At 47.4% G+C, this 25326-nt stretch overlaps 10 protein-coding genes across 10 annotated transcripts; 6 read left to right on the top strand and 4 right to left on the bottom strand.

Moving 5' to 3' along the window:
- Nucleotides 1-343: 343 nt before the first annotated feature.
- Nucleotides 344-1670, top strand: UREG_01883 (uncharacterized protein; the record flags this gene model as incomplete). Its single annotated transcript, XM_002542321.1, has 3 exons — nt 344-638; nt 712-1026; nt 1081-1670. 3 exons carry the CDS (start codon nt 344-346, stop codon nt 1668-1670), a joined length of 1200 nt encoding a protein of 399 aa, XP_002542367.1.
- Nucleotides 1671-1948: 278 nt separating this feature from the next.
- Nucleotides 1949-2407, bottom strand: UREG_01884 (uncharacterized protein; the record flags this gene model as incomplete). Its single annotated transcript, XM_002542322.1, has 1 exon — nt 1949-2407. One exon carries the CDS (start codon nt 2405-2407, stop codon nt 1949-1951), a length of 459 nt encoding a protein of 152 aa, XP_002542368.1.
- Nucleotides 2408-2643: 236 nt separating this feature from the next.
- On the top strand, nt 2644-8612 carry UREG_01885 (uncharacterized protein; the record flags this gene model as incomplete). Its single annotated transcript, XM_002542323.1, has 4 exons — nt 2644-5837; nt 5897-7377; nt 7431-8193; nt 8432-8612. The coding sequence occupies 4 exons, from the start codon at nt 2644-2646 to the stop codon at nt 8610-8612; spliced, it is 5619 nt and encodes a 1872-aa protein (XP_002542369.1).
- An 809-nt stretch (nt 8613-9421) lies between these two features.
- Nucleotides 9422-10479, top strand: UREG_01886 (S-formylglutathione hydrolase; the record flags this gene model as incomplete). The annotated part of the gene is made up of 4 exons (XM_002542324.1): nt 9422-9686; nt 9737-9957; nt 10036-10230; nt 10291-10479. 4 exons carry the CDS (start codon nt 9422-9424, stop codon nt 10477-10479), a joined length of 870 nt encoding a protein of 289 aa, XP_002542370.1.
- Nucleotides 10480-11307: 828 nt separating this feature from the next.
- Nucleotides 11308-14045, bottom strand: UREG_01887 (uncharacterized protein; the record flags this gene model as incomplete). Its single annotated transcript, XM_002542325.1, has 3 exons — nt 11308-11822; nt 11881-12637; nt 12846-14045. The coding sequence occupies 3 exons, from the start codon at nt 14043-14045 to the stop codon at nt 11308-11310; spliced, it is 2472 nt and encodes an 823-aa protein (XP_002542371.1).
- A 1050-nt stretch (nt 14046-15095) lies between these two features.
- On the bottom strand, nt 15096-16879 carry UREG_01888 (uncharacterized protein; the record flags this gene model as incomplete). Its single annotated transcript, XM_002542326.1, has 2 exons — nt 15096-16316; nt 16379-16879. 2 exons carry the CDS (start codon nt 16877-16879, stop codon nt 15096-15098), a joined length of 1722 nt encoding a protein of 573 aa, XP_002542372.1.
- Nucleotides 16880-17814: 935 nt separating this feature from the next.
- UREG_01889 (uncharacterized protein) lies at nt 17815-19073 on the bottom strand (the record flags this gene model as incomplete). The annotated part of the gene is made up of 2 exons (XM_002542327.1): nt 17815-18446; nt 18512-19073. 2 exons carry the CDS (start codon nt 19071-19073, stop codon nt 17815-17817), a joined length of 1194 nt encoding a protein of 397 aa, XP_002542373.1.
- A 927-nt stretch (nt 19074-20000) lies between these two features.
- UREG_01890 (uncharacterized protein) lies at nt 20001-21149 on the top strand (the record flags this gene model as incomplete). Its single annotated transcript, XM_002542328.1, has 1 exon — nt 20001-21149. One exon carries the CDS (start codon nt 20001-20003, stop codon nt 21147-21149), a length of 1149 nt encoding a protein of 382 aa, XP_002542374.1.
- Nucleotides 21150-21570: 421 nt separating this feature from the next.
- On the top strand, nt 21571-22713 carry UREG_01891 (negative regulator of the PHO system; the record flags this gene model as incomplete). The annotated part of the gene is made up of 3 exons (XM_002542329.1): nt 21571-21615; nt 21694-21717; nt 21787-22713. The coding sequence occupies 3 exons, from the start codon at nt 21571-21573 to the stop codon at nt 22711-22713; spliced, it is 996 nt and encodes a 331-aa protein (XP_002542375.1).
- Nucleotides 22714-24202: 1489 nt separating this feature from the next.
- UREG_01892 (uncharacterized protein) lies at nt 24203-24519 on the top strand (the record flags this gene model as incomplete). Its single annotated transcript, XM_002542330.1, has 2 exons — nt 24203-24322; nt 24397-24519. The coding sequence occupies 2 exons, from the start codon at nt 24203-24205 to the stop codon at nt 24517-24519; spliced, it is 243 nt and encodes an 80-aa protein (XP_002542376.1).
- Nucleotides 24520-25326: the final 807 nt, after the last annotated feature.

Genomic DNA, 25326 nt, shown 5'->3' on the forward strand with positions numbered 1-25326 from the left:
ATCCCACCACAGGATTCCAGGTGCCTTCATTTGGAGTTCCCACCAAAGACCGGGCGAGTTGATTTGTCAGACCGCCCGTATTCTGGCTCTTGAAGTCCTTGGTTAGACCATGAAAATCCAGGGCAATGGACAGCTTCCAACGTCAAAATGCACGCGGCCTTCGTATTAAATCTGGGCGCGTTGTCTGCATGATCGCGGAACTTGTGCGAAAACATGTGACCGAGGATGGGATGAAGTTAATAAAACGACACCGAAATCCCATTGTTTGAATACTCTCTAAAAACCGAATATTGGCATCTATTGTGGAAAAAAAAATATCATTTTGTATTGAATGCATATCACAATGTCGTCCCAGAACAAGGGCTTTCATGCGATCGTACTAGGAGCATCAGGAATATCTGGCTGGGCGTTTACCAATCAGCTCCTCCAGGATTATCCACGGCCAGGAATATGGGATCGCATAACTGGGCTTACGCGAAAGCCTATGAGCGAGGAAGAATTGTCATATTGGCCGCGCGATGAGAGGTTCACGCTGGCGTCGGGGTTCGATCTGCACAATGATGAGGAGGACGTGTTGAGACAGAAGCTCGAGGACAGAGTCAAGGACGTCGAGAGCCTAACGCATGTGTATTATTTGAGTAGGGTTTCATGAAGTTTGAATGCGGAGAGAATGGAGGTTGAAGATATCCAGAATTAATTGTTTTGATATAGTACAAGATCCCCCCGTTGATTTTAACTGTTCCGACCCTTTCGCCGTGTCCATTAATGCGCTGAGGCGGACTCTCTCGGCGATTGAAAGCCTGGCACCAAACTTGAGATTCGTTCACCTCCAGTATGGCACATTCATATATGGAGTATGTTTCACAAACGATTTCTACCACCCTGTTCCTCTGGTTGAGGATTTGCCGCCTCTGAAGAAACCGCTATGTGATATGCTGCATTACCAAACCTGCACAAACTTCATGGGAGAGTTCTCCAAGGGCAAATCCTGGAGGTGGTGCGAGACGAGGCCGGATGAAATCATTGGTCTGTAAAGCCAATGCGTCATTTCATAGCGGATAGCTAGCTCACAGTTCACAGGGTTTGTTCCTCGAATGAATGCTTATAATGCTGCATATCCAATCGCCATGTATCTTTCATTGTTTGCGCATATCAATGGACAGGGCGCGGAATGTCCGTTTCCCGGGAGCTTTGGCGCCTGGAAAGCGCTATCCAATATAGCTGGAGCAGACATTATTGCAAAAGCAGCCATACATCTGTCATTGCTGGATGAGCCATCGCTTAACGGGGAAGGATATAACGTCGCTTCATCTGCGAGCCCCGCCAATTGGGAGATGACCTGGCCAGCCATTTGCTCCTGGTTCGGGCTTGTTGGAAAGCCGCCTATAGATAATGAGACCGATAAAACCGGTTCACCGGGCCCAGATGAGTACATCAGCATGCACGACACCGAGTACAAGGAGATGGTGGACGTGTTTCGTCTCAAAGGCTGGCCTGTCTCTTCTCCGAGTATGGATGGATCGCCTAATTGGGAGTTAACCAAGTTGAACTTCGATAGACACCTGAGCCTTCAAAAACTGAAATCAACTGGGTTCAAGGACGACGAGGAGCCGGCGGAGAGCTGGATCCGGACTTTTGAACGGATGAGAAAAGCTAAGGTGATCCCGTGACTGCCTTGTATCGGTGACCGTATATTCTTGGTTCGAAAAAGGTTACACTTCAGTCTCCTATATTAATAGAAGCTGGCTGCACGTTTCTTTGGTTGGGGTTCACTGGTATTACTGCTGTTCTCCGTTAAAGTATTCGTAGATGCCGCTTTAATCGAATCGCTATCATTGCGGGAAATGGCCTTGTCGACTGGCAAGGTCTTGCGCTTTGTGCTTGATTCCCTGCCTCCTTCAGCTTGTTCAATTTCTTGTAGGACTATTAGGCAGTTAGCCTCTGGTAGCTAACGAGCAGGATCCCATTTCCTACCTTCTTCCCATTCCCTTTCAGCGACTTCATTCCCTGTCCCAAGCACTTTTCTGACATCAACATCCTCTCCCTTCTGAAGTCTCTCGATCACGTCTCTCAGCACCCTTATTTTCGCTTCCGTGCTCCGGGCGTAATTCGCGTAATCATTCTTGATTTGAACCATTCGAAGGGCTTGCGAGCCTACGAGTATAAACATAACGATAAAATAGGTTGCAGGATTCCATCCCCTTTTCTTAGAGCTACCCTGCTGGCTCCTGTCGCGACGCAGGAACTTTGGGATCATAGCTGTCCATACTGCTGGCTCGGCAATTCGGGGAATATTTGGGCGCGTGGTAAAGCATTGAAAACGAGTAATTGGGCGGATTGACGCTCCATAAATCACTCGAGTCACAACATAAGCGGTTGATCGATTTAAAACGAGCCGGGACGACATTTTCGCGATTTCGCTGTGGTCTTTGATGCTTCTTTGACCATTTTCGGTGTTTTCTGATTTTTTGGGACTGGCTGCCAAGACTTATATCACGTGTAAAGTTACATAAGCAGCGGTTGGCCGAGCAACGCTGTTGGCCAACATCCTAGCAATCTGAACGTCGAATTGAGGCATGTTGCAGCTTGACAGACCAAAGGACACCCTTCTCGACGCCTATTGCTCTCTCTCTCTCTTTAGAGATGTCAAAATTACCCTCAGGCTCACTGGTTGATACAGTGAAAAGCTCCGTTCTGAATCCGGCAAACTGCACCAACGAGACTGTTTCTCTCTTGCGAAAGCTTCTCGCGGCCGCCGATGACGAACTTAAGCCTACACCGCGCAAATATACGAAAGCTGTCAAAGCTACCTCCAATCGTCGGCCAACAAGGGCTGGAACCTCTCGAGCTACTGAAAAAGTAACAGTTTTCCAAGGTCGAGCCGAACCTCCGGTCCCGTCGCTTTCGAGACAAGAACAAATCGCCCTCGCGACTGAGGTATTCAATATTTCGTCAAAGACGCTTTCAGAGCACATCAAGCTCCAACCCCCTCGACCGTTAATTAGAGAGCAGACAAAAAATGCAGCTACGAAAGCTCCGTTGTCCCCTAAAAAGCCGCTACAGCCTACTTCTCCAAACAAAACCACTCGACCAACAGCCGAAATCAAAAAAGCATCCCAACGATTAGATAAACGGAATACTGTGGCCAGCGGTATCTCTACAATTGCAGAGTCCGCCGTATTGGCTTTGTCAAGCCTTCGGCATTTAAAGCAAAGCGAGAGTCAAAAGCGAGAACTAAACCTCCAATTGGAACAAGGGCTTTGTATTTTGGTCGGGAAACTATTCGCTGCTGGCCTTAAGGATATGGCGATTGGTGAATTGCGGATATTGAAAAGCAGAATTAATTCATACTTTGGCGAAGAAAGCTCGAGGAGAACAAGTACTAATGGAAATGGGCCCGAGAAACTGGAGGATCTTGTCCTGATCCCTCAAATTCCGGAAGATGGAATGGTGCTACAACTGTTGATTTCTTTTCAAAATTTAGTAATAAGGGCCATTATCGCTGAGGGTCAGGCACTTACCATACAGAAAACCTTGGATTACCTTATCCTATCCCAGCCTTGCAGTCCCCCTAATTTGATTCTTGCCGCGCATAAAGCTGGTACGATTACGGCAGATAAGGCCGCACAGCAACTACAAGCCCTGTCCAGTACAGTTCTGTCTCTCGCAGCTTTAACAACGCCACCTGCTGAAGGAAACACCTCCGCCACGAAAACTCGGGTCAGGCCCGCCGTGACCGTTGGCCTTCAGATTCTTTCTATGGAAATCAGATGCTTGTGGTGGAAGATTGCTGGACACAAATACGACAGTGATAAGGAGCTATGGAGCCCTCTTGCTAGATACTTCACCGGATTAGCGCGACGTTGTCCAAACATCAAAAAAGCTGATTTTGAAAATATCAAGCAAGCGTTTCTACGGCTTAAATCGAGCTTGAAGTTGAACGGCCACGAAGTCAGGGTTCAAAATCTTAAATCAGTCTCACTATCCATAGTCCTGCGAATTCTTGGGCAGTTGGCATATACGGCCGGTTGCCCTTCCGAGGCAATTGAGTTCTGCAAGGCCGCGGCTGCTTGTCTTACCGCATCACAGCCAATGCAATTGGCCATATGCTGTTGCAAAATCGCCTTCTTTCAGATTGAAATTTCAAAGGGCTCTTTTTCGGGCAATATACAGACGATACAAGCGGCCATAGCTGAAGCAGCGAAGAATTTGAGCGCCCCATTAAAAGGGAATTTGGTTGACCTGGACGAATTATTCATGGAAGCTGCGAAACTTAAGAAGCTGATTATGAAGATGACTGGCATGGTGGTTGAGAGCGTATCATCCGATATCGACGGTTTATGGCTTAGTGTCGTCGAGTATATGGTGAGCTTCGCTCGCTTTCTTAACCGCTATTTGGGCCCGCTCCCTCTCGATGCGGATGCCGATTCTAGGAATCTTTTTATGCAGCGACTCGATGCTTGCAGGAACATTGCTATTGCGGCCATCGACTCCAGTGTAGCATTGGGCAAGATATCCTTGGGTACAGAACGCCCTTCTTGGCGAAGCCTAGAGCCGCTCCTGACCGATTGTTTTGCTCTCCTTAACCGTCTCAATGATCCTTGTATCGGTGACGAGCAGACTTCCAAGAGTGCATCGTCTAGCCTTCTAAGATTATCGAACCTTTATTGGTCCCGGTATGCAACACAAAAAGAAGCAGGAAAATCACCTTTTGAACTTGTTCCCCTCCTTGAGCGGTCAATAAATGCTTTGAGTCATTGCGCGCCGGCAGAGCAGGCTTCTGGCTTCATCCCGATCAAGTTGGAACGACTCGCGACCATTTATTCTGAGGTAGGGCATGAAGGAAAAGCGGAGCTTAATTATTCTTCTTCAATTCGCGCGCATATCAAAGCTGGAGCTTTGACATTTGTTAGCGGCCACTCCGCTCAGAAACCCAATCGTGATATCTGGAAAGCTCCCGAAAGCCCAGCATTTGCGTTGGGCCGTGTGCTCAGTAGCTACATCAAAGCGAGGCTGAAACATGTCCATAGAACTGTTGAGTTTGTATACGATGATGAAACACTTGATGCTGAATGCAGAGCCGCATTGCTTGAACACCAAACAACGATCCTAGCCGAAATATTTGCTGTTAACCCATCGGATACATTATCCCAAGGCCTCGTTTCTGTGATATCCCAACTGCTATCAATATGCCCGTTAGATGGGTTGCCCTATCAACGGTCCAGAGTTGTTCTGTTCACTCTGAGGCTGATTTTGGAATCTACCATAGATCCCCATATTGGTTTTTGCCAACTGCTTGCAAAGGAAGCGCAAGAATGTCTATCTAAACTCCCAAGACTAGCCGCAGGTCAAACTTCGTACCCATATCTAGAAGATCTCACGACTTCGCTTCGACTAACTCTTGGGTTTTACCGTGAAAATTTAACTATAGATGACATGCAAACAGTCGTTCAATCCTGGACCAAAATGTCGCAAACCTGGACAACATGGGAATCGGTAGAAGCAAGAATTTTTGACACCCAAATTTGGATTTCCCAGCTCCGAAGTCTTGTCGACTACTTGGAAGTTAAGGGACATTGGACGCTACAAATAACCGTACTCTCGATTTTCGAAAATGTTCTGGAACTTCAGGAAAAGCGAAATCACTCCCTGCTTGTGACCTCGTTGTCTATGATCGGCCTCCAATTCAGCCGCCTCGGACTCGCTGAGAAAGCTGATGACGCTCTGACCAAGGCGAAAGCACTGATCAAACACCAAGCTATATGTCCATCAGTTGTGGTATTCTGGCATGTTGTCTACGCGGAATATCTCATTGAGACGGGTGACTCGGAGAATAGGTATGGCCCTGAGCCAAATGGCCAACTGGGGTGATACTAGGTATTGACAAATTATTTAGTTTGGAGATTCTCCAGGGCGCTCGAGAGATATTCGATACTAGCTTTGCTAACATCGCCAAAAACTCCATGCGGATACGCAATTTTCTTGACAGGATAGGTATTGACGCGGCATACCTTCTATCGCGGATAACATTTGCCGAAGGAAAGATGGACCAAGCTATCTTTTACGCTAAGAATGCTGTGAAACTAAGCATTAGGCTTTGGGGGAGACTGGAGAAATATGCGGGTTTGAACAAAAAGGGTGATAGTGTTAAGGAAGGGGTTGATACGATTGCCGATAAACTCTCTACTTTGAATCTATCAACTGGCAGCGTGAAACTGGTCAAAGGTTACCGCACAGGAGCTATATACTGGCCTTACTTTTCGTCCCACTGTACTGCCCTGCGACAATTATCCCGGATCTCGGCTTACAATGGTTTGTACCAGGAAGCCGTTTACTACGGACAACTAGCTCTAGATGCAGCCAAAGCTCTCGGAGCAAGTTTCATAGCCGCCTTTATCAAAGCAGAGCTGGGTAGCTACAATATCCGTTGCAACGAACTTGAGAAGGGGCAACAATTACTGGAAGAAGCAAACTCCGATTCTGCTACAGCTGACCGAAGTATTCACAAGATCGCGGTTACTTACCACCTGTCAGCGCTTCACAAATACACCGGCGAGCTTGAAGAGGAATATCAAATGCTTGATGAGTGCAATAAAGCGTTAATGGAGTGTTTTCAGCACGAAAATAACCCATTAGCGTGTCAACTTGATGGGCGGGTTGCCGAAGTTCAGAACAACCTCGAGAAGCTAACAATTGAGACGAAGATGGTTTCTATGCCGCAGAGTAAAGCTAAACGCAACAATCAGCCCAGGAAACCGAACAAACGACCGGAAAAAACCCTTGCTACGAAAACTACTAGAGGACAAGAAATTCTCAGACCGTCCTTGGTCTCACAATTTCGTTGCGAAGTACTTCATCGACAAGTAGCTGCCATGATATCCAGCCAGCGATTCCAAGATGCCTCGGATCTTTTAAACGAAATTGAGAAGCTTCCGATTTCCAAGAATGGCCTGGTGGCCCAGTGCTTACACAGAGCCAGCCTGCACTTGAATGAGGCCGTCCACAAGCTTCTTAGCCACGCGGTTTATTGTGTGCTTCCCGAATCTTGCATCGCCCTCCTCTCAATTCAGACCACGGGTTCAATGAGCAATCAGCCGCCACTTACATCAACTGCGCATGTTTCCAAAACCCCAAAGACTCCTAAACAGTCGGCGTTGGGATCCAAGAAGCCTAGTCGACTTGTTAGGGAAGATTTTACCGACATTCTATCAACAGCCAACCAGTCCCTTCATTCCACTTTCCCATTGGCAGTGACACATGATTCAACTATGAACGTTCACCTTCTTTCTTATTTAACAAGCAGGGTATCAGCTCTTTCATATGCAACCTCGAAAGGCGGCATAGCTGTCGACCCGAGTTGTACCGTGCAATATAAGGGTACTTTTTATCCTTTCTGATATTAATAGAATGTCGACTAACCTTGTTTATAGAGGCTGGGCAAAATTCCGCTTTTCTTCGGGAGCATTGTTTTATCAGCGCAGATAAACAGTTGAGCGCAACTCCGAAGTTGTCAACATGGCCTTTGACTCCAGATACAAGCTCGAATTCAGACTCCTTACAATTTTCTACATTTACAGAAGAGTATATCGACATCCTGCCTGACAAATGGAATGTTATTTCGATCAGTCTGGGAGTTGAACGCAATGAATTTCTAATATCGAAACTTCGTGCACACGAGGCACCATTTATGCTATGCCTTCCTCTCCGGCGGAGCGATTCAGAAGATGATGATGAAACGGGGTTTTCTTTCGAAGACGGGAAACAGGAGCTACAAGAAATTATAAGATTGGCCAATAAAAGCGCCCATGATACCCGTGCTCGCGTGGATAGAAAGGCCAAAAAGGAATGGTGGGCTAACCGAGAAGTTCTGGATACGCGCTTGAAGGATCTACTCCATAATATGGAAAATATATGGTTTGGGGGTTTCCGAGGAATCTTCTCGCAAAAGCCGAAAAACGAAGTTTTGCTGTCACGATTTGTTGAATCATTTGAAAAGACCCTCGATAAACATTTACCGTCGAGGCGTACCACAAGGGGGAAAGCCAAACACCCAAGATTTACGCTTGATCAAAACATTATGGAGCTCTTTGTTAACATAGGAAAGTTATCGGATGAAGATGATCCGGAGGAGTCCGTCATGGATCTTTTGTACTTCGTTGTCGACGCTTTGCAATTCCAGGGTGAAAGGAACGCGTACGATGAGATTGATTTTGATATGATGGTTATTGAAACCCTGGACGCCCTGCGAAGTTACGCTGAGACAGAACGGAGAGAAGAAATCCCCCAAGTTGAGACGCATACGATTCTTATTTTGGATAAAGCACTGCATTCTTTCCCATGGGAGTCACTGGACTGTTTACAAGGGTGCTCCGTGACTAGAATGCCATCGCTCCATTGCTTGCGCGAACGACTGATAAATCTGAAAAACCAGCGAGAAACGGGAGCATTGGCTGGGCTTCAAGTTAATAGACAAAATGGAGCGTATATCCTCAATCCCAGCGGCGACCTCAAATCGACGCAAAATATCTTTCAGGCTCCCCTCTCTGGATTGGATGGTTGGACGAGCATTATCCAGAAGGATCCAAGCGAGGAAGAGTTCAAACAAGCGTTAGAATCTAAGGATATCCTGTTATACTTTGGCCATGGCAGTGGTGCCCAATATATCCGGGGCCGAACTATCAGAAGACTTGATCGTTGCGCGGTTACTTTCTTGATGGGATGCAGCAGCGGGTCGATGACTGAGGCTGGCGAATTCGAACCTTATGGCACGCCTTGGAATTACATGCACGCTGGCTCGTCCGCTTTAGTTGCTACTCTCTGGGATGTCACCGATAAGGATATTGATCGTTTTGCGGAGGGAGTTTTCAAACAGTGGGGTCTATTCCCAGAGCCCGACAAAAATGCTGAATCTTGCTCGTCAAGAAAGAGCACAAGAAAGCCTGGTAAATTGGATAACAATTTGGAATTGGGAGGATCTAGTTCGGTTGGATTAGACACAGCCGTCGCAAGATCGCGAGATGCTTGTATATTGAAGTATTTGAATGGCGCGGCACCGGTTGTGTATGGAGTTCCTGTATTTTTGGGATAGGGGCTCTCGGTTGGCATATGACCCTAGATGGGCTTGGGTGGGATTGGCATACTACAATAGATCAGAGATGCAGCTATAGAAGAATGATACATATTGCTCTTCATCCATCGTTGCCGCTCCAAGTCTTCAATGACATAACTGGTTAATGCCCCGCACTGCCCCCAATTTCCCCTCATCACGCCCCTCAGCCCACTTGCTTGAATCTTTGCTCTTTTGGGATAACCTAGTGTGTCCACCGTTATTTAAGGCCGCGAGTTGCTCTTGTTGCTCTTCAATTGCATTTTCAGCACTCTATTTCGGTTCCCCTTTCTCAGCTACAGCTACAGCTACACGATGTCTGTCGCTACTAAAGCCACTATCGCTTCGTTTGGAGGCAAGCTCCTGAAGCTTAGCCATAATGCCAGCACTACAGGGTGCGAGATGTCTTTCAACCTATACCTCCCACCGCAAGCAGTAAATCAAACTACATCCAAAGTCCCCGTTCTCATCTACCTTTCCGGATTAACGTGCACGGCGGAGAACTGCTCGGAAAAGGGCTTCTTCCAACACGGTGCGAGCAAGAAGGGAATTGCCGTCCTGTATCCCGATACAAGCCCAAGTATGTTTGCAGCTTTCTTGCAGGGGGTTGGTTGCTAATTGATATCCTAGGAGGGCTTAATATCCAAGGTGAAGATGACGCCTACGACTTTGGGTCTGGTGCAGGATTCTACGTCGATGCCACGCAGGCACCTTGGGACAAGGGTTATAAAATGTACAGTTACATAACAGAGGAGCTGCCAAATACTGTCTTTGCCGCATTCCCGCAACTGGATTCGAATCGCGTCAGCATCACAGGGCACAGTATGGGTGGGCATGGAGCTTTGACATTGGTATGATCTGAATTGCCAAATTGATGAACATCACCAAATCAATAACCACTGCAATTGCTAACCAACGACTGTCAAAAGTTCCTTAAGAACCCCGGAAAATACAAGTCAGTGTCCGCCTTTGCACCAATCTGCAACCCTATCAATGCTCCCTGGGGCCAGAAAGCGTTTAGGGGCTATTTTGGAGACGAAAATACACAGAAGTGGAATGAACACGATGCCACGGAGCTGATCAAACAATGGAAGGGTGGCCCATTGGATATTCTCATTGATGTCGTAAGTTTCTCTTTCAAGTTTTACCTTGCACGTTAGCTAAAAGAAAGTGTCACTCGACAGGGCACGGGAGATAATTTTCTCAAGCAAGGCCAACTTCTTCCCGAAAATTTCGCAGAAGCGGCTAAACAGGCAGGTCTTGAGTCCAGTGTTAATATTCGATATCAGCCCGATTATGATCACAGCTATTATACCATGGCTTCGTTTTCAGATGATCATGTTGAGCATGCGGCGAAGTATCTGTTCGCCTAGTATGTCACTATCCCTCCCATCCTGCCAGATCCTGGGCTTAGAGTACTAATTGAGACAGAAGCGATAATGTAAGAATAGCAAAAGCTATGATTTGATATGATTGAGCGGGTTTGGAAGAATTTCATGAGATGTCCTGTATATATGAGAGAGAAAGGGTAGAATTCAAGTCGGTCAACTTTTATTCTTTTTCGACTTGTTAACTAGACATTTGGGCCTGGGCCATGGGCAGTGGCTCTCTCTTATATAATTTTTCATTTGATTAGCATTGCTTATTCAGGGTTTTGAAATCCGTTGGGAAATATCAATGCGACACGAATCCCATCAATCCACCATTCGACCGTTCTATAACCCGCACCTAATTCTTAAACAACTCGCTATCAGAGAAGGCAAACAGAATGACATAGGAACTTCGACGGCCCCTTCTTGGCTCGACTTATACCCAACCCTCCACACAATTCCAAGAAAACCGGAGCACTAGAAGATGTGTTATTCGGACATTAGAATTCCCCTATCACGCCGAAATTGGCAGTATGGTGGTCTATGGCGAATTATGGATTCATCCATTGCAGAATTATGAAGCTTGCAAAAGAATGCGGTTAGGTTATAGGGGAAATCGAAGGATTTCCGGAAGAAGGCCCGTCGAATGATTCGAAAGTTCTAAGGGGGGCGGATCGGAGCAACAATGAGGATACCAATGTGGAACAAGGTCGAAGCAAAGACGCTCAATGTGAATTCTTTTATCTTTTTTGAAATCCGTTGGTATCATGCGCTAAACCGTTGTATAAATGCCTATAATATCATAAAAATGATATGTTCAGCTCTGAAAATTCAAAATATAGCAGATTCAGAAATAGGGGCAAAGCGACAAGCTTCTGCACATACCTGAAAAAAATTACGAAAGCCCTTTGTATCTAACATTTCTAGAGATCCCACGTATTCGTTAACAAGATCGGGCCCCATCCCCAATCCTGGTAGCTCTGTCTCCCTCAACCATCGAACATATTCCGGGCCTGTTTTGCAATATATTTTTTTCTGTAGGGTTGCGGCTTCTCCAAGGACCTGTTTCGCTTGAGCATCCTTGGGGTTGAAAGAAGCATTCATTGGTAATGCCCAACAGAGCGGAGAGAAGCGAGTCATCATATATTGGGTAAAGCCAGGCAAAGCTGGCTGCGAAGGTGCTGCGCCGTTTGCAGGGTTGGGCGCCTGAATAATATCTGGTCCACCCCATAAATTCGACATGCGGGATAAAACGAGGAACGCCATTTTTGCCGTAGGAAAATCGTCGACATCCTTTGAGAAATGTTCAATTGTCGTTATAACAGTTTCAAAAATAGGCTGATTGGCTGTAACGAAGTGTGAGCTTCCCCAAACATAATCTAATTAGGCTAAATAGACACCTACCAGTACTAATGATCACAGTACCAAGATCATTATTCAGGATCATTAGCAAAAAGTTAAGATATTCCCGTTTTAGCTCAGCAAGCTGTATTTCGTCGTCTGTTCCTGTCGTTGGTTCAGAGATTCCGGCAAAGACGCGTTGAAGGAAGGGAGTGAGGAGAGTATCGAGGACGCCATATATTTCAGTTTTGAATCCATAGATGACTTGGTCCAAAAGGCGTAAAAATAGGGCCATTTCGTCTTTCGATGAAGTTTGCGTAAGCAAACCGTCAATCCACCGTGGCAATTGCGGCAGATTCTGTGCGCCCCGAACGCTAACAAGCCGAGAAAATGCGGATCGAGCTGCTGTTCTGATACTAAAGGAAAAGTTTAGAGCTTCCAGGGCTACAAGGGTCGCTTCAGCAACTTGTCCAAATGCATCTGCGACCTCTCGAGCGGGAGGCATAACGTGATGAGACGTTCCCGGAATCCAGTCAGAAAACCCTTTTGCAAGGCCAGCTAAAGCTAGTATATCATGGTGAATCTGTAGCAGTGCACGTTCATCTCGCGATTTTGCAGCCCCGAGGTTTCTCTCCATATCCATGAAGATAGGGTTCATAATCGATTGGGCATAAAAGACTTGTTTGTCCACTGGGATAGACGACGTCGCGCAAATTGTTCCAACAGCTTCAAAAAGGTAAAGCTGATTGTTGAACACTACGTCGGCTGAACCTTCGTGATCCTCGGAAGACATATCCTCGTCCGGCCCTTCGACAGGCACCTCCGCGTGAATAGTGAGAAGGTCGCCCAACGCTTCGATAACAGTCTGAGCGACATTTCCAAGATGATTTCGTAAATGTTTGACTAGACGATGAAACAAATACCAAGATCTCACTTTCACTCTCGCCACTTGATGATGGGCGAGTTGTAGAAACCCTTGCAATACTCCAGGTATAAACTGGATATGGTGTTCGAAAAAAGAACTATACCTGACGCATATTTTCCATAAACTGCAGCTGTGTTGCGGGATGGTTGAACGACCTTATATCGGATTCGACCATCATAAGCATCATCTCGATTAGTCGTTCAGACGCCTGGTTGTTGGGTTTGTTTTTGGTATACAATCCGCCTGATCGGACGGCTAGTTCGCCAAAAAGGAACATTTCATGTAGAGCGAGATCAAGGTCACGCCAATCTAACTGGCCGCCAGACTGTTGTAAGTTCTGGAAAGTTGTTCGTACAACCTCGGTCACAGCATCCATATAAAGTTGCTCGTTTGTGGCCGCAATTAATAGCTGTAAGACATTCAATCGCTTGCGTAGGTCCTGGAATTCCGCTTCGTCGGTCTGATCATCTTCAGTTCCCCACGAGGAAGTCTCATCGTAACGCATTTTCTGGATAATGGCTTTCAAAATAGGTAATAGCATAGAGCTCTGTTGAGGTATAACGGCGGGGTTCTTTCTGGCTACCTTTCGAAAATATGATAGGAGGTCATTCACGCCAGGTATGGCTGTGGAGCATATTTCGTCGTATTCGTCAGAGAAGTAACGGAGTATATGGGGCAGAAATGCTTGCAAGAGGACCTCAGCCTTTTCTTTGGTAGCGTTGTCAGAATCTTCGCTATCGAGAGTTTTCACAATGTCAATAACCGTGATGTTCACCAGCTTAGCCACTGTTTCGGCGAGATCGGTATCGTATTTATATGTAAACCGGTGTTCATGTAATGGAGGGCTCGTAGTAAGCTGAGCGACTATGCTCTCCAGATTCAAATAGACGATCATATCAACTTTATCGGAGGCTTTCATCTTTTTCCCCACGATTTCCGTAAACACATCGATTGCAGCATCCCGAACCTTTTCTCCGCCCTGTCGAAGATCAACATCCTTGGCTTTGGCAAGTTGACGGAATAGAAGGTCAAGCATCGTCTGGTTAACCACCAAGGAGATGTTAATCCAACTGACCCAGCTCCCAATCGCTCTGAGGCACATTTCCGTAATCAAGTCATTTCTATCTTGCCATTGCGAGAGTATATCTTGCCACGAAGTAACCAGCTTTTGAACATCCCTCTCGCGGATGAGATCCTTAAGAGCATTCGCTCTATCTTGCTCCGCTCGAGAGCGCGACACAAGGACATCGCCAATCTCGTCATGAATAGAATTGACAACCCGGAGATAAAAGATTACGCCCATGGTATTATCCCGCAGAGTGCTCTCCGGTCCATTGTATGTTAAGCGTAGGATATCGTCAAAGAAGGTATGCCATTCTGTTGCGTAAAGGGCGGAGAAGAGATAGGTAATCGTCTGGGCAATTTTATTTTGAATGTTCGAAGGGTCCGACTGCGCAGGCCCGTCCGATTTGTACGTTTGCTGTAGGTATGTTAGGAGGTTGTCCCTAATGAAGCCGAGTCCCTGCACATCAACCAGCCCCGTCTGTGTCGCGCTGCTGATAATCTCCAGCGCAACATGGCGTACGACATCTGAGCGCCTGGGGGTTTTTGTGAACAGTGACAAGCAGACCTGCCAACCCGAGGGATCCGCACGGAGCTGGTTAAGATAGTCAAAGGCTTGAGTTTTTAGAGTCTGGTCGGAGGACGGGTTTCCCGCTATTTCAATGGCATTTGCTACCTGGTTGAACGTTGGATTCGGGTCAGCTCCTTTCAACTCGTGGAGGGGTCTGAAAATGCTACAGCGGGGCAAGGAGCGGTTTGACGGCCAACGTCACTGGGAGGAAAAATTGACTTACCTGGTCCTCCATCTTCCCCCAGCTCTGACACAGCACAAGCTCCTCTTTCGAGTCGCTGTAGCGATGGGTGGTACTTCTGGCGTACCGGCTTCAGCCAGGAGAGTTGTGTTGCGGTGAACAGTCACGGTTAATAATGAGGATCATATCACTGGAGATACGGGCATTGCAGGGCCAGAACCAGTTTTTCAAAGGCAAAATACTCGGTCAAAGCAAGCAATCGTCTTCTCGATATTCAGGGAATAGACAGCAAAGACAGGCTATATCTAACAAAAATGGGGAGAGTGATCGTCATCGGTGAAGTGGTACGTTAACCAGTTGACCAACGGCCGCACATTTTCCCATATTTTGGTCACGAGCCATCCGAAGCCCCAATTTCACCAGCTCCGAAATAAGCTTCAACCACCCGGACCTTGGAAGATTGAGATATAAGTTACTCGGTATTTCTCTACTCGACGACTCGCTGTCGCTCTTCTGTCTTGGAGTTTATCGCTAACTAGCTAACGTGCTGACTCTTGCTGCAACACCTGCTTCTCCATCATTTCAAACCCTTCAACAGCCACTCCATACTTATCGAACGCCGCCGGCTGGTATCCATCAGCGATTTTCTCGATGAACTCGTCTTCTTTCCATCTCTTTCCGATCAGGTCCTCGAAGGTTTGACCAGGCGATCTCTCAATGGCCCAAACAGCTTTGTACGCTGCGCCGAGTGCGCAAGCGTTCTCGCCAACATCTAAGCTATAGACTCCTTCCACGCCCCCGAGAACCTCACCCGCAACTTTGGCAATAGCGCGATTACGGGAGCCTCCACCTACCAAGTATACCCGTCGAGGCTGCGCAGGAACACCGTCTTTGGAGCTGTGGACAAGGTCTTTTGAACGGAGGCGGAGTGAAAGCATTTGACTTTCTACAATGGCACGAGCATCGTCCAAAGGACGATCCCAGCCATCAACAGTCTCCTGCAACTCTTTCTTCTTGGGACAGTAGTTGAAATGCCATTCGCCATTGCGGAGATTTGGCACAATCTCGGGTCTAGGAAAGTAAAGCCCCATTTTCATTGGGTCCGTATCAGTCTTCTGACCCGCAACGGCTGTTTCCAACATGACACGATCAAAATTATCCCATGAATTCGATCCTTTCAAGGACCCTATTTTGTCATTTATCGCATCTCTAACCTGCTCGCGAGCAAGTCCTCCGTTTTTATAGCATAGCATGAACATATAGAGACCGGGGGTGGTCGGATGGTTGAAGAAATGGGTGGAAGGATCCGGCTTGTACTCTGGTGTTGACATGAGGAATGTGGTCGACGTTCCTAATGATACCATTGCGTCTAATGGCCTCAAGGGAAGCGCGAGAATCGTCGAGGGATTATCGCCCGTCGACGGCAGGATAGTACACTTCGGATGAAATCCGTATCGCTCAACGAAGTAGTTGTGAATTTTGCCTAGGTGTAACCCGCCATCATGTGGCACATCGCCTAGTTTTCTCTTCAGCTCGTCTGCTCCATATTTGCCGGCACAAAATTTGACCAGATCTTCGTTCCAGCAGTTTTCTTGCATGTCCCACAGATTCATCCCGCAAACGTCGGAGATATCAAAGGGCGCAACCTGGCCTAACAGTACAGATGCTAGGAACGATGAAACAAGTGATATTCTCGACGTTTTCTGGTATTCTTCAGGATGTTTTCTTTGAAATCTCAATATTTGAGGGCCAGTAAACCTCTGAACTCAGACATCAGTAAATCATCTAGCGGCGGCTTTTGGTACCTCTTCTCAATACTCACATGGTGTGCTTTGCTTCCCGTAACCTGGGCTAGTTTCTCCTCATCCCCCAGAAGCGCATCGAACTCATCGCACTCCTTTTGTGTACTCGCATCTTGCCAATTCGGACTATACGGGTATGACAAGGCGGCCGTAAGCTGCTCTTCTAAACTCTTCCCCTTATCGAGCCCCTTCAGTAAGTCCTCCGCCTGCCCATTCCAATACACACTTCCATGCTGCTGTCCCGCTCCGCTGACGCCCTGTACGAGGCTAAAGTCGAGCCCTTGGTCCTTCAATTGCTGCAACACATTATCCAGCGCCTGCAACCACATTGCAACGGGGGCGAAAACCTCATGTTCTGCCTCGTTTGTGAGCACCCCTTTCTTCACATCGAAGCCTTTTGAGTCGACATCGAAATCGAATTTGGCTATGTTGACAACCTTGAGGTCCGATGCGACGACGAGACCTTTGAGCTGCTGGGTCGAGAGGTCGAAGCCGATATATAGAGGCCCTTGTGAAGCCATTTTCGTCACCTAGGTATTTCTATCAAAGAATGGAGAATGTAGTTGACGTTACTTCCTTTCATCTGATCACCAGAAGCTCAGGATTTATAGATTAATTCCCATGCAACCATTCAACATTGAGAGTAAGAAAGCAATGTTCACAACCAAAGCGATCGGCAGACCAGGTTCTGCGCCGGGTAGTGGGAGCACCACAATGATGTCAAAAGAACTTGGCCTTCATCCGGCTTCCTGTAGATCGGCAGCCAAGCATAGTCCCTTAAACAAGCAACCAGGATAAACAGCTACCTGTGCATTTATTAAATATATCAATAGTATATCTGCAGGGCCTTTGTACTGATAGCTTTGAGGTTCGTTGTCCAGCGTACTGCTTGCTGATGCAGGAGGTCACCCACGTGCGATGACGCAATCACGACCTGTTCCTGAGACGGAGACAACCCTAACAAACCAAAGCACATATTTAGACTCTTTGGCCATAAAATGTGAGTTGATGTACTCCGTATGTTCACTGTTGGTGGCTAGTGTGGGTGCAAAGAAAACATGGGGATACTAGTGTCGGTCTCTAGAACTCTTGCAGCGAGACAGGAAAACTGTGGCCTGACATTAAATCCGGAATTCACTCTGGATATTACAGCTTGTGGGTATATTTAAAATCTATCCGAAAGCATTCTAAAACCACCACCTGGGATCATACTTGAAAACGCGGCCTCAGAGAATTTAGCTATCAGAAATGTTATCAAAGAGTCTGCCCATAAAAGCGATTTGTAACTGGAGGTATGTTGGAGTCAACGCCCTTCAAATGCACCAGATCGCATCCAAACTGTCTGAAGGCTTTAGGCCAAATAGTACGGCCAAAAGGATCAAAACCAGTAGCAAGGGATTATGTGTATCTTGCCCAATTAGAGGCAAACGCGCCGTTCAAAATCTAGTTTGCGGACTCATCCCCGTTTACGTACCCCATCCACTTCTAGTTTCGTGCCGGTAGCTGCTTCGGCAACGTTATCCTCCATCTCTGGCTCGGGACTGCTTCGAGGACTGATATCCGCTGCAATGAATTCTTCTGCGAATGTGATCTCTCGCTCAGTGTTTGGTGTAAAGCGCATCTTCAACCGTTTAATGCCTCGGACGCGCGAGCCTACTCGCCCTCGCACCAACTCCTCGATGTGGCGCGTGTGGCCAACGGACCAAGTTTCCGGAACTGCCATCTCTATATCCATGAGGTAGTTTGGCCCTGATTTGACACCTTGGATATCCCGAATCTCGACTTCGCTTCCATTGGGAGTAGTAGCCAAGGCTTTCATGGCTGATTTTCTGACCGAGTCAATCATCTCTTGTTCCACGCCCACATCCGCCAGCTCCAACAGAGACGTCTTTGTATTTCCCCATCCTGCCCTGATAACCATCAACGAGATCAGAAGCCCTCCAACAGGATCCAACCAGGACGCATCTGTAAATACGTGGGCTCCGCCAATTGTCAGGAGGGCAACAATGCTTGTAAGCGAATCAACACGGTGGTGAACAGCGTTGGACGCAAGCACAGATGATTTGCGTTCAATGGCAATTTTCATAGCTAGCAGAAAACACATCATGTTAGTGCATTTGTTTGCTCGGCAATAATTTTAGATTTCAACTTACTTGCACGATACAACCATTCTTTGATCACGATGGATCCTGCAGCCAACCAAGCAGCGTTGATGTTAGGCCCGTGAGCAACATCATGAGAATGGCTATGCCCATGAGAGTGACCATGTCCGAGAAGCCCCAAATGCGCAGCCATATCAGCAATATCTGGGAAAAACTGCACCAGCAAAACTTCAGCAGCATTCAAGCCCATCAAGAAGCCTCCACATAAAAGCAAGCTGCTGACTCCCAACGCGCCTAGTGTTTCTACCTTGCCGTACCCGGTAGGGAACTTCGACGATGGCGGTTTAAGCGACCATGTTACTGTCGCCAGTGTCATGAAATCGGACACCAGATCTGTAAGGGCATGGTACGCGTCGGCTACCAAGGCCTGAGAGTGGAACACATATCCCCCTACACCTTTACCAACCGCCATGCAGAGGTTCGCCAGCAGCCCGATTCGCGTGATGCGGACGCCGGGGTCGCGCTTGTTTTTGGAAACTAAGTATGCAGTATCATGGTGATGGTGATGGTGATGCCCATGACTTCCATGATTTCGGACATGTTGGCACGACATGGCGACTAGAGGCCCGACGAGAGAGGATCGATGAGGTTGGGGGGTGGAAGAGGTCAAGGGACAAGGCTGTGCAATCGTTGCTTTTTGCCCAGGAGCATACGTGCGAACCGACCGTGAAACGAAGGCTGATGGCGGGAAGACACGTTGCCGGATCGAGCTGCAGGATGGTTCTGCGATGTTGTTGGCTCGCGGGACGATTATTCGCTCGTGTGGACGGAGGCTGAACGAAGCTCTGAATTTCACAATTCGGCTTCTGGCACGAGAGCCCAGTTGCGTCAGCGGCATCGCCCCCAAGCGAAAGATACGGCCCAGCGTAAAGCTGGACCGTTGACGATTTCGTGTTTGGTCCTCGAGTCTGCTGTTTCTTTGCTATCTCAGGCCCGAATGATATGTCCTTGTTGAGTAAGCTCTTTTCATGCAGTTTCAACTACCTTGTACCATAGCCTCGGGGAACGATTCGATGCAAGCCAAGCTGCAAACGGCCTGGTTTCAGTATCGACGGATCGTGCCGAGTTCCATGGAGGGAGCCGGTGATGTTTTCCCTTGAAAGATCAATCAAACCCATTGTTGTTCACTACTGACTACAGTCGCGTCGCTGTGACGGCTAACAAACCCTGGGGAAATCTCGGTCGGTGCCATCCATCCGAGTCGAACCACAGAAGTCGCCTTATTACTAACTGACGGAAGTGCAAGGGTTTGTGGCCTCCACCAAGCTTGCATCCTGGTCGAGAGAGCAGCGTTGAGCGACTGTTCCGAATGAAACCTCAGCGTCGATCTTCGAACTGTCACTGGTGTTTCAAGCCGTTTTTTTATTTTTGTCTCCTTCAAGCCCTATAATTAGACTGTTGATACACAGACATTGAGAAGACACAGGATCTCGTCAATTCGTTTTGCGGAATCTCTAGCAAGTTCGATCATGCCTTACTCATGACGAAGCGGCTGAGGATCCCATTCACGGCACCGTTCTCACCGCCAATTATATTCCCTTCATCCGCAAATACACTAACAGGTGCGATTGAGGCCATAACGACTTTTCTCTCCGCCCCTCCATCCCCTTTCCTCAGAGGCATCGACGTCGGCTCGAACGCGCAGACGGTGCTGCTCACTGGCGCGGGCATATCGGTCGCGTCTGGATTATCCGATTACCGTGGTGAAAGAGGAACCTACAGGCGAAACGCATCCTACCGTCCGATCTACTTCCATGAATTCGTGGCCATACATGAAGCGAGAAAACGGTACTGGGCTCGCAGCTTTGTTGGCTATCCCACGTTGCGCGATGCCGGCCCGAATTCCACCCATTCCTGTATCGCCGCGCTCGGAAGAAAAGGATACATTAGCTCCGTTATTACGCAAAATGTGGATTCCTTCCACAATATTGCCCACCCAGATATCCCAGTAGTGGAATTGCATGGATATTTGCGCTCCGTTATCTGTGTCAACTGTCGCCATACGATGCCGAGGGACGAGTTCCAGCAATCACTCCTTACCCTTAACCCTTCATGGGCCGAGTTTCTATGGCGCATGATCGAAGTCGGAGCTTTGAAGACCGATGCCCCTGATGATCGACGGGAAAAAGGCTTGCGGGTGAACCCAGACGGTGATGTAGATATTCCCAACGCTCATTACTCGAATTTCCGTTACCCACCTTGCCCTCGATGTTTGATAACGCCCCCCATTCGGCCAGACGGTACCAAATTGATCGTTGAAGCCGAACCCGATGGAGCGTGGTCACCAAGGTCAAACGCAGGGATCCTGAAGCCTGCTGTTGTCATGTTTGGGGAATCAGTGGATGAGACAACTAAGCTAGCCGCTGAAGAGGCGATCGATGAGGCAGGCAAACTCCTTGTTATGGGAACCAGTTTGGCAACGTTTTCTGCATGGCGCCTGGTCGAAAGGGCGCAACGTCGAGGAATGGCGATTGGCATTCTGAACATGGGAGGTGTCCGCAACGAAGCCGCCTTGTTTGAGGGAGCGAATGAGCATAGCTCGCCGGTAACACGAGTGCGATGCAGTGAGAAGACCGAACTAGTCCTGCCTGAAGTGGTCTCAAGGCTTGAGCAGCTTGGACTGCATTAAACTGGGGAGTTCAAACGGCTCCCAGTGATTTGTATTACCAGGGATAGACCAGAATAGCACACAGATGTAGCAGTTTGACTCTATGAAAATGAAAGCAGTGCATGAGCAATGGATTGGCTGAGGCGCTGGAACTAAAATAGGCACAGGCGCTAACAGTGGGCTGTTCCACATTTAGATATGAAGGCAAGGGCCGTTCGGTTGGCGGGGGGCGTCAGAGCAACATCAACCAGCCGGTATAAAGGCTGACATGGACAATCTTCATTTCACAAACCCTGCTGCCGCAAATTCAGATTCGTGTGTTCGTAACCCAGTCCCCTACTTGGATATTGCATCCTCACTTGTTTCTCCCTCGACTTTCCTTTTCACTCGCAACCCACCTCCGGCGCCTGCGCGATCAAGGCAGAGATTCCCTTCGAGCATCATGGACAAACGACAACAACCCAGTTCGTTTCAACAGTTGGAGAAGGTATTTATTCCACGATTCTCCTGATGGGCAGATTCTGTTCCGATTCTCCCGCTGAACTTGTGCTGACTACCGCTTCAGCTAGGTGAAGGCACATATGCCACTGTACGTCCCAAGCTAAACCCCTCCTCCAAAGGAAAAAAAGGCGTAGTGAGGCTAAACCGGGTCGATTAGGTATTCAAAGGACGTAACCGCCAAACTGGCGAAATGGTCGCGTTGAAGGAGATACACCTTGATTCAGAAGAGGGCACGCCATCAACTGCGATAAGAGAGATCTCGCTCATGAAGGAGCTAAAGCATGAAAACATCGTCTCCTTATACGATGTCATCCACACAGAGAACAAACTCATGCTCGTTTTTGAATACATGGATAGAGATTTGAAAAAGTATATGGACTTACGGGGCGACCGTGGGCAGCTAGATTATCCCACGATCGTGTCCTTCATGCAACAACTTCTGCGTGGTATAGCATTTTGCCACGACAACCGGGTTCTACATCGCGATCTGAAACCTCAGAACCTCCTCATCAACAACAAAGGGCAGCTTAAACTCGCTGATTTTGGTTTGGCGAGAGCGTTTGGCATCCCGGTAAATACTTTCTCGAACGAGGTTGTTACTCTTTGGTATCGTGCACCGGATGTTTTGCTTGGAAGTCGGACATACAACACCAGCATCGATATCTGGTCTGCTGGGTGTATTATGGCGGAAATGTATACTGGTCGCCCTCTTTTCCCCGGCACTACGAATGAAGATCAGCTCCAGAAGATCTTCCGTCTAATGGGCACGCCCTCTGAACGCTCGTGGCCTGGTATCTCTCAGTTTCCAGAGTATAAACCCAACTTCCATGTCTATGCCACTCAGGATTTGCGATTGATCCTTCAGCAAATCGATCAACTCGGCCTGGATCTTCTTAGCCGGATGCTACAGCTCAGACCAGAGATGCGAATCAGTGCAACTGAGGCATTACGACACCCATGGTTTCACGAGTTGAATCAGATGCAGGCGCAGGAGGCCCACCACCAGGCTGCCATTCATCAGCAACAGCAGCAACATTTGGCCGCAGGGTATGGTGCCCCGGGACTCGTTTCGCAGGGTTACTAGCCATTCAGTCTAGGCGCATTCTCAACTTTGATGATTTACAGCGAGGCGTTTGAACCGGTTGTGTGATGCCCTGTTTTTCTCCAATTCTTAGATTCCATGTAAGCCTTGTTTCACCTATCCGTGGGTTCTCAAAATTAATTTCCATGTAATTACTTGATAACTATGGCGGATCGGCTTTCCTATGACTGTGCTACTGCAGCCTTTTATCACCACTCGAAAATCTTCTTTCCCAAAATAAGCCAACGCTAAGGCGACTATCAAACAGTTTGAATGGGCATTTTGACCCTCAGACCCATTATGGAAATATAGTCATTCTGAGAACAAGTTGACAATATAAACATAGCAACTATAGGTATGTTGAGGTTGTTCACTAGTTAGTTACTGCAACTAACCAGTGATTTGGCGACTACCACCAATAACTAGGCCAGTTTGGACTCCTTTGGCAAGCTTCTCAAAACTCATCAAGCTGCCTTATAATAAACAGATTTCGATCTTGCTCAGAATTATGCTAACTGCCTGATGATTTGTAAAAGCTTTTTTATTTACAATGGGATTACCGATTTCACTCCTCTCTCGAATACGGTTGTGGCCATTTTCTTCGCACCACCTCCTCCAGCGAGTACCCATACATAGTCGGTCAATAATAACCTCCACCTTCACATCACCTTTGACTTTTCCATCCACCAAATATGAACAGATCAATGTCTCCAAGAAAATTGAGGAAGAGAGGCTGCCCACATACAAACCAGAGATATACTATCCAGTACAGATAGGTCAGATTCTGAAGGACAGATATCAGATCGTTGGCAAATTAGGCTATGGGGGATCATCCACAGTCTGGCTGTCTCGCGACCTACAGTCAGTGTAATAATGCAGTCCCGTTTGTCAAACAGCACCCGGCTAACCTAGTTAATCAACCAAGGAAATAGCAGCATGTTGTTTTGAAGCTTGGTGTCAACAATTCGAACAAAGCCAATCATGAGCTTGAGATCTATAAGCATCTAGACTCCATTTACCGTCAAGTCAAGCATGTAGGAATGGACTTTTATCGGAAGCTCTATGATTCATTTGCGCTTCCAGGTCCACATGGCACTCATGTTTGTCTCGTTCATCAACCCCTTGGGTTAAGCCTACTGCAGGTCCTTGATCTTCGGCCCACAAAACGCTTGAGCATAGATCTCTTGAAATCCCCTTTACGGCAAATATTGGCTGCAATAAATTTCTTGCACTGTGCGAATCTTGTGCATACAGGTGAGTTAATCTGTCAAATATGCAGCCGGGACTCTATAGCTCATACATATTAGACTTGCAACCACGGAATATGCTTCTTGATATTAATGACCCTACTGTACTTTTATCATATGAAAATTTAGAATTGCAACAGCCTACACCCAGGAAGGTCCTGAAAGATCGCACTATATATATGAGCCGGCGGATTTCGTTTACGCAGGAATTCCCATTGATAACAGACTTTGGTGACGCGCGAATCATGGTCGATGGTACAAAGCTCCCATGGGAAGATGTTATGCCAGACGTCTACAGAGCGCCGGAAATCATTCTCCGGATGCCATGGGACCAGAATATTGATATATGGAGCATAGGCATGGTGGTAACTAGCAATACTCCCTCTTCTCAATTTCATTGAGAATTTTAATGGATACTCATCTAGATCCGTAACTTTAGTGTTGGGATCTTGTTGCGCGCAAAACTCTTTTTCGCGCAAGGAATGAAGAACTGCTTCTTGATGATGCTCTCCACCTTGCAGAAATGATTGCTATTATGGGCCCTCCTCCAAAAAATTCCTGAAACGGAGTGAAGTGTGTAAAATCTGGTGGGATGAAAATGGTATGTGTTCCTCAGTCAGATTTGAAAAAACGGCCAGTGCTAAATGAAATACGCCGAAAGGAGAATGGAGAAATGCTGCTCCCATACCAAGCTATTCACTTGAAGACTTGGCCGATAAATTTGAGGGTGAAGATATAGCAGGCTTTCTCGCATTCCTTCGTCGGATTCTCAAGTGGCTACCGGAAGAGAGGCCTGATACAGAGGAGCTAGTATTTGACCCCTGGCTCATGGAGGGCTTACCAGAATAGGCGTGTCAAAAGTACTGCTTGTATGCACAGTGGCCTGGTAAAGATGCTTTGAAATATTTCTCGGTAGCAGATGTAGTATGTACGGAGTTGCCGCTGTATATTTCGACTTCGTCATGGCGGAGGAGGCAGCTTGATGCACATGCCATACCTTGGGCTGTGTCAAAGTCGAAAAAGGTACGGAATAAAGGCTCGGTGATCCCGATTTCTGGATAGAAAGTTAGATAGTTGACCATATGTTCGCATAACTATAAATTCATCTAGAGATAGCGAGAAATTGCTGTCTTCTCATGTTTAAAGAATAGCAGGTCAGAGATATCTGGTTGAGCCCGGAATGCTACTATCCTGGCATCCAAACTAGTTAATTAGTTAGGGGATGAATTGCTTCTTTTTGGAACAAAATGGTCTTGTCTCCTCAAATTCTTCTTTGGAGCTCCATCTCCATGTTCGCTAACAATTCCTCGCCTCGCCCGCCCTAATGATGACTTCTATAAAACTCTGGAGACGATAAAATCTTCGAAAT

Source organism: Uncinocarpus reesii, genomic scaffold, assembly GCF_000003515.1.
Source record: "Uncinocarpus reesii 1704 scaffold_1 genomic scaffold, whole genome shotgun sequence".
Taxonomy (NCBI): domain Eukaryota; kingdom Fungi; phylum Ascomycota; class Eurotiomycetes; order Onygenales; family Onygenaceae; genus Uncinocarpus; species Uncinocarpus reesii.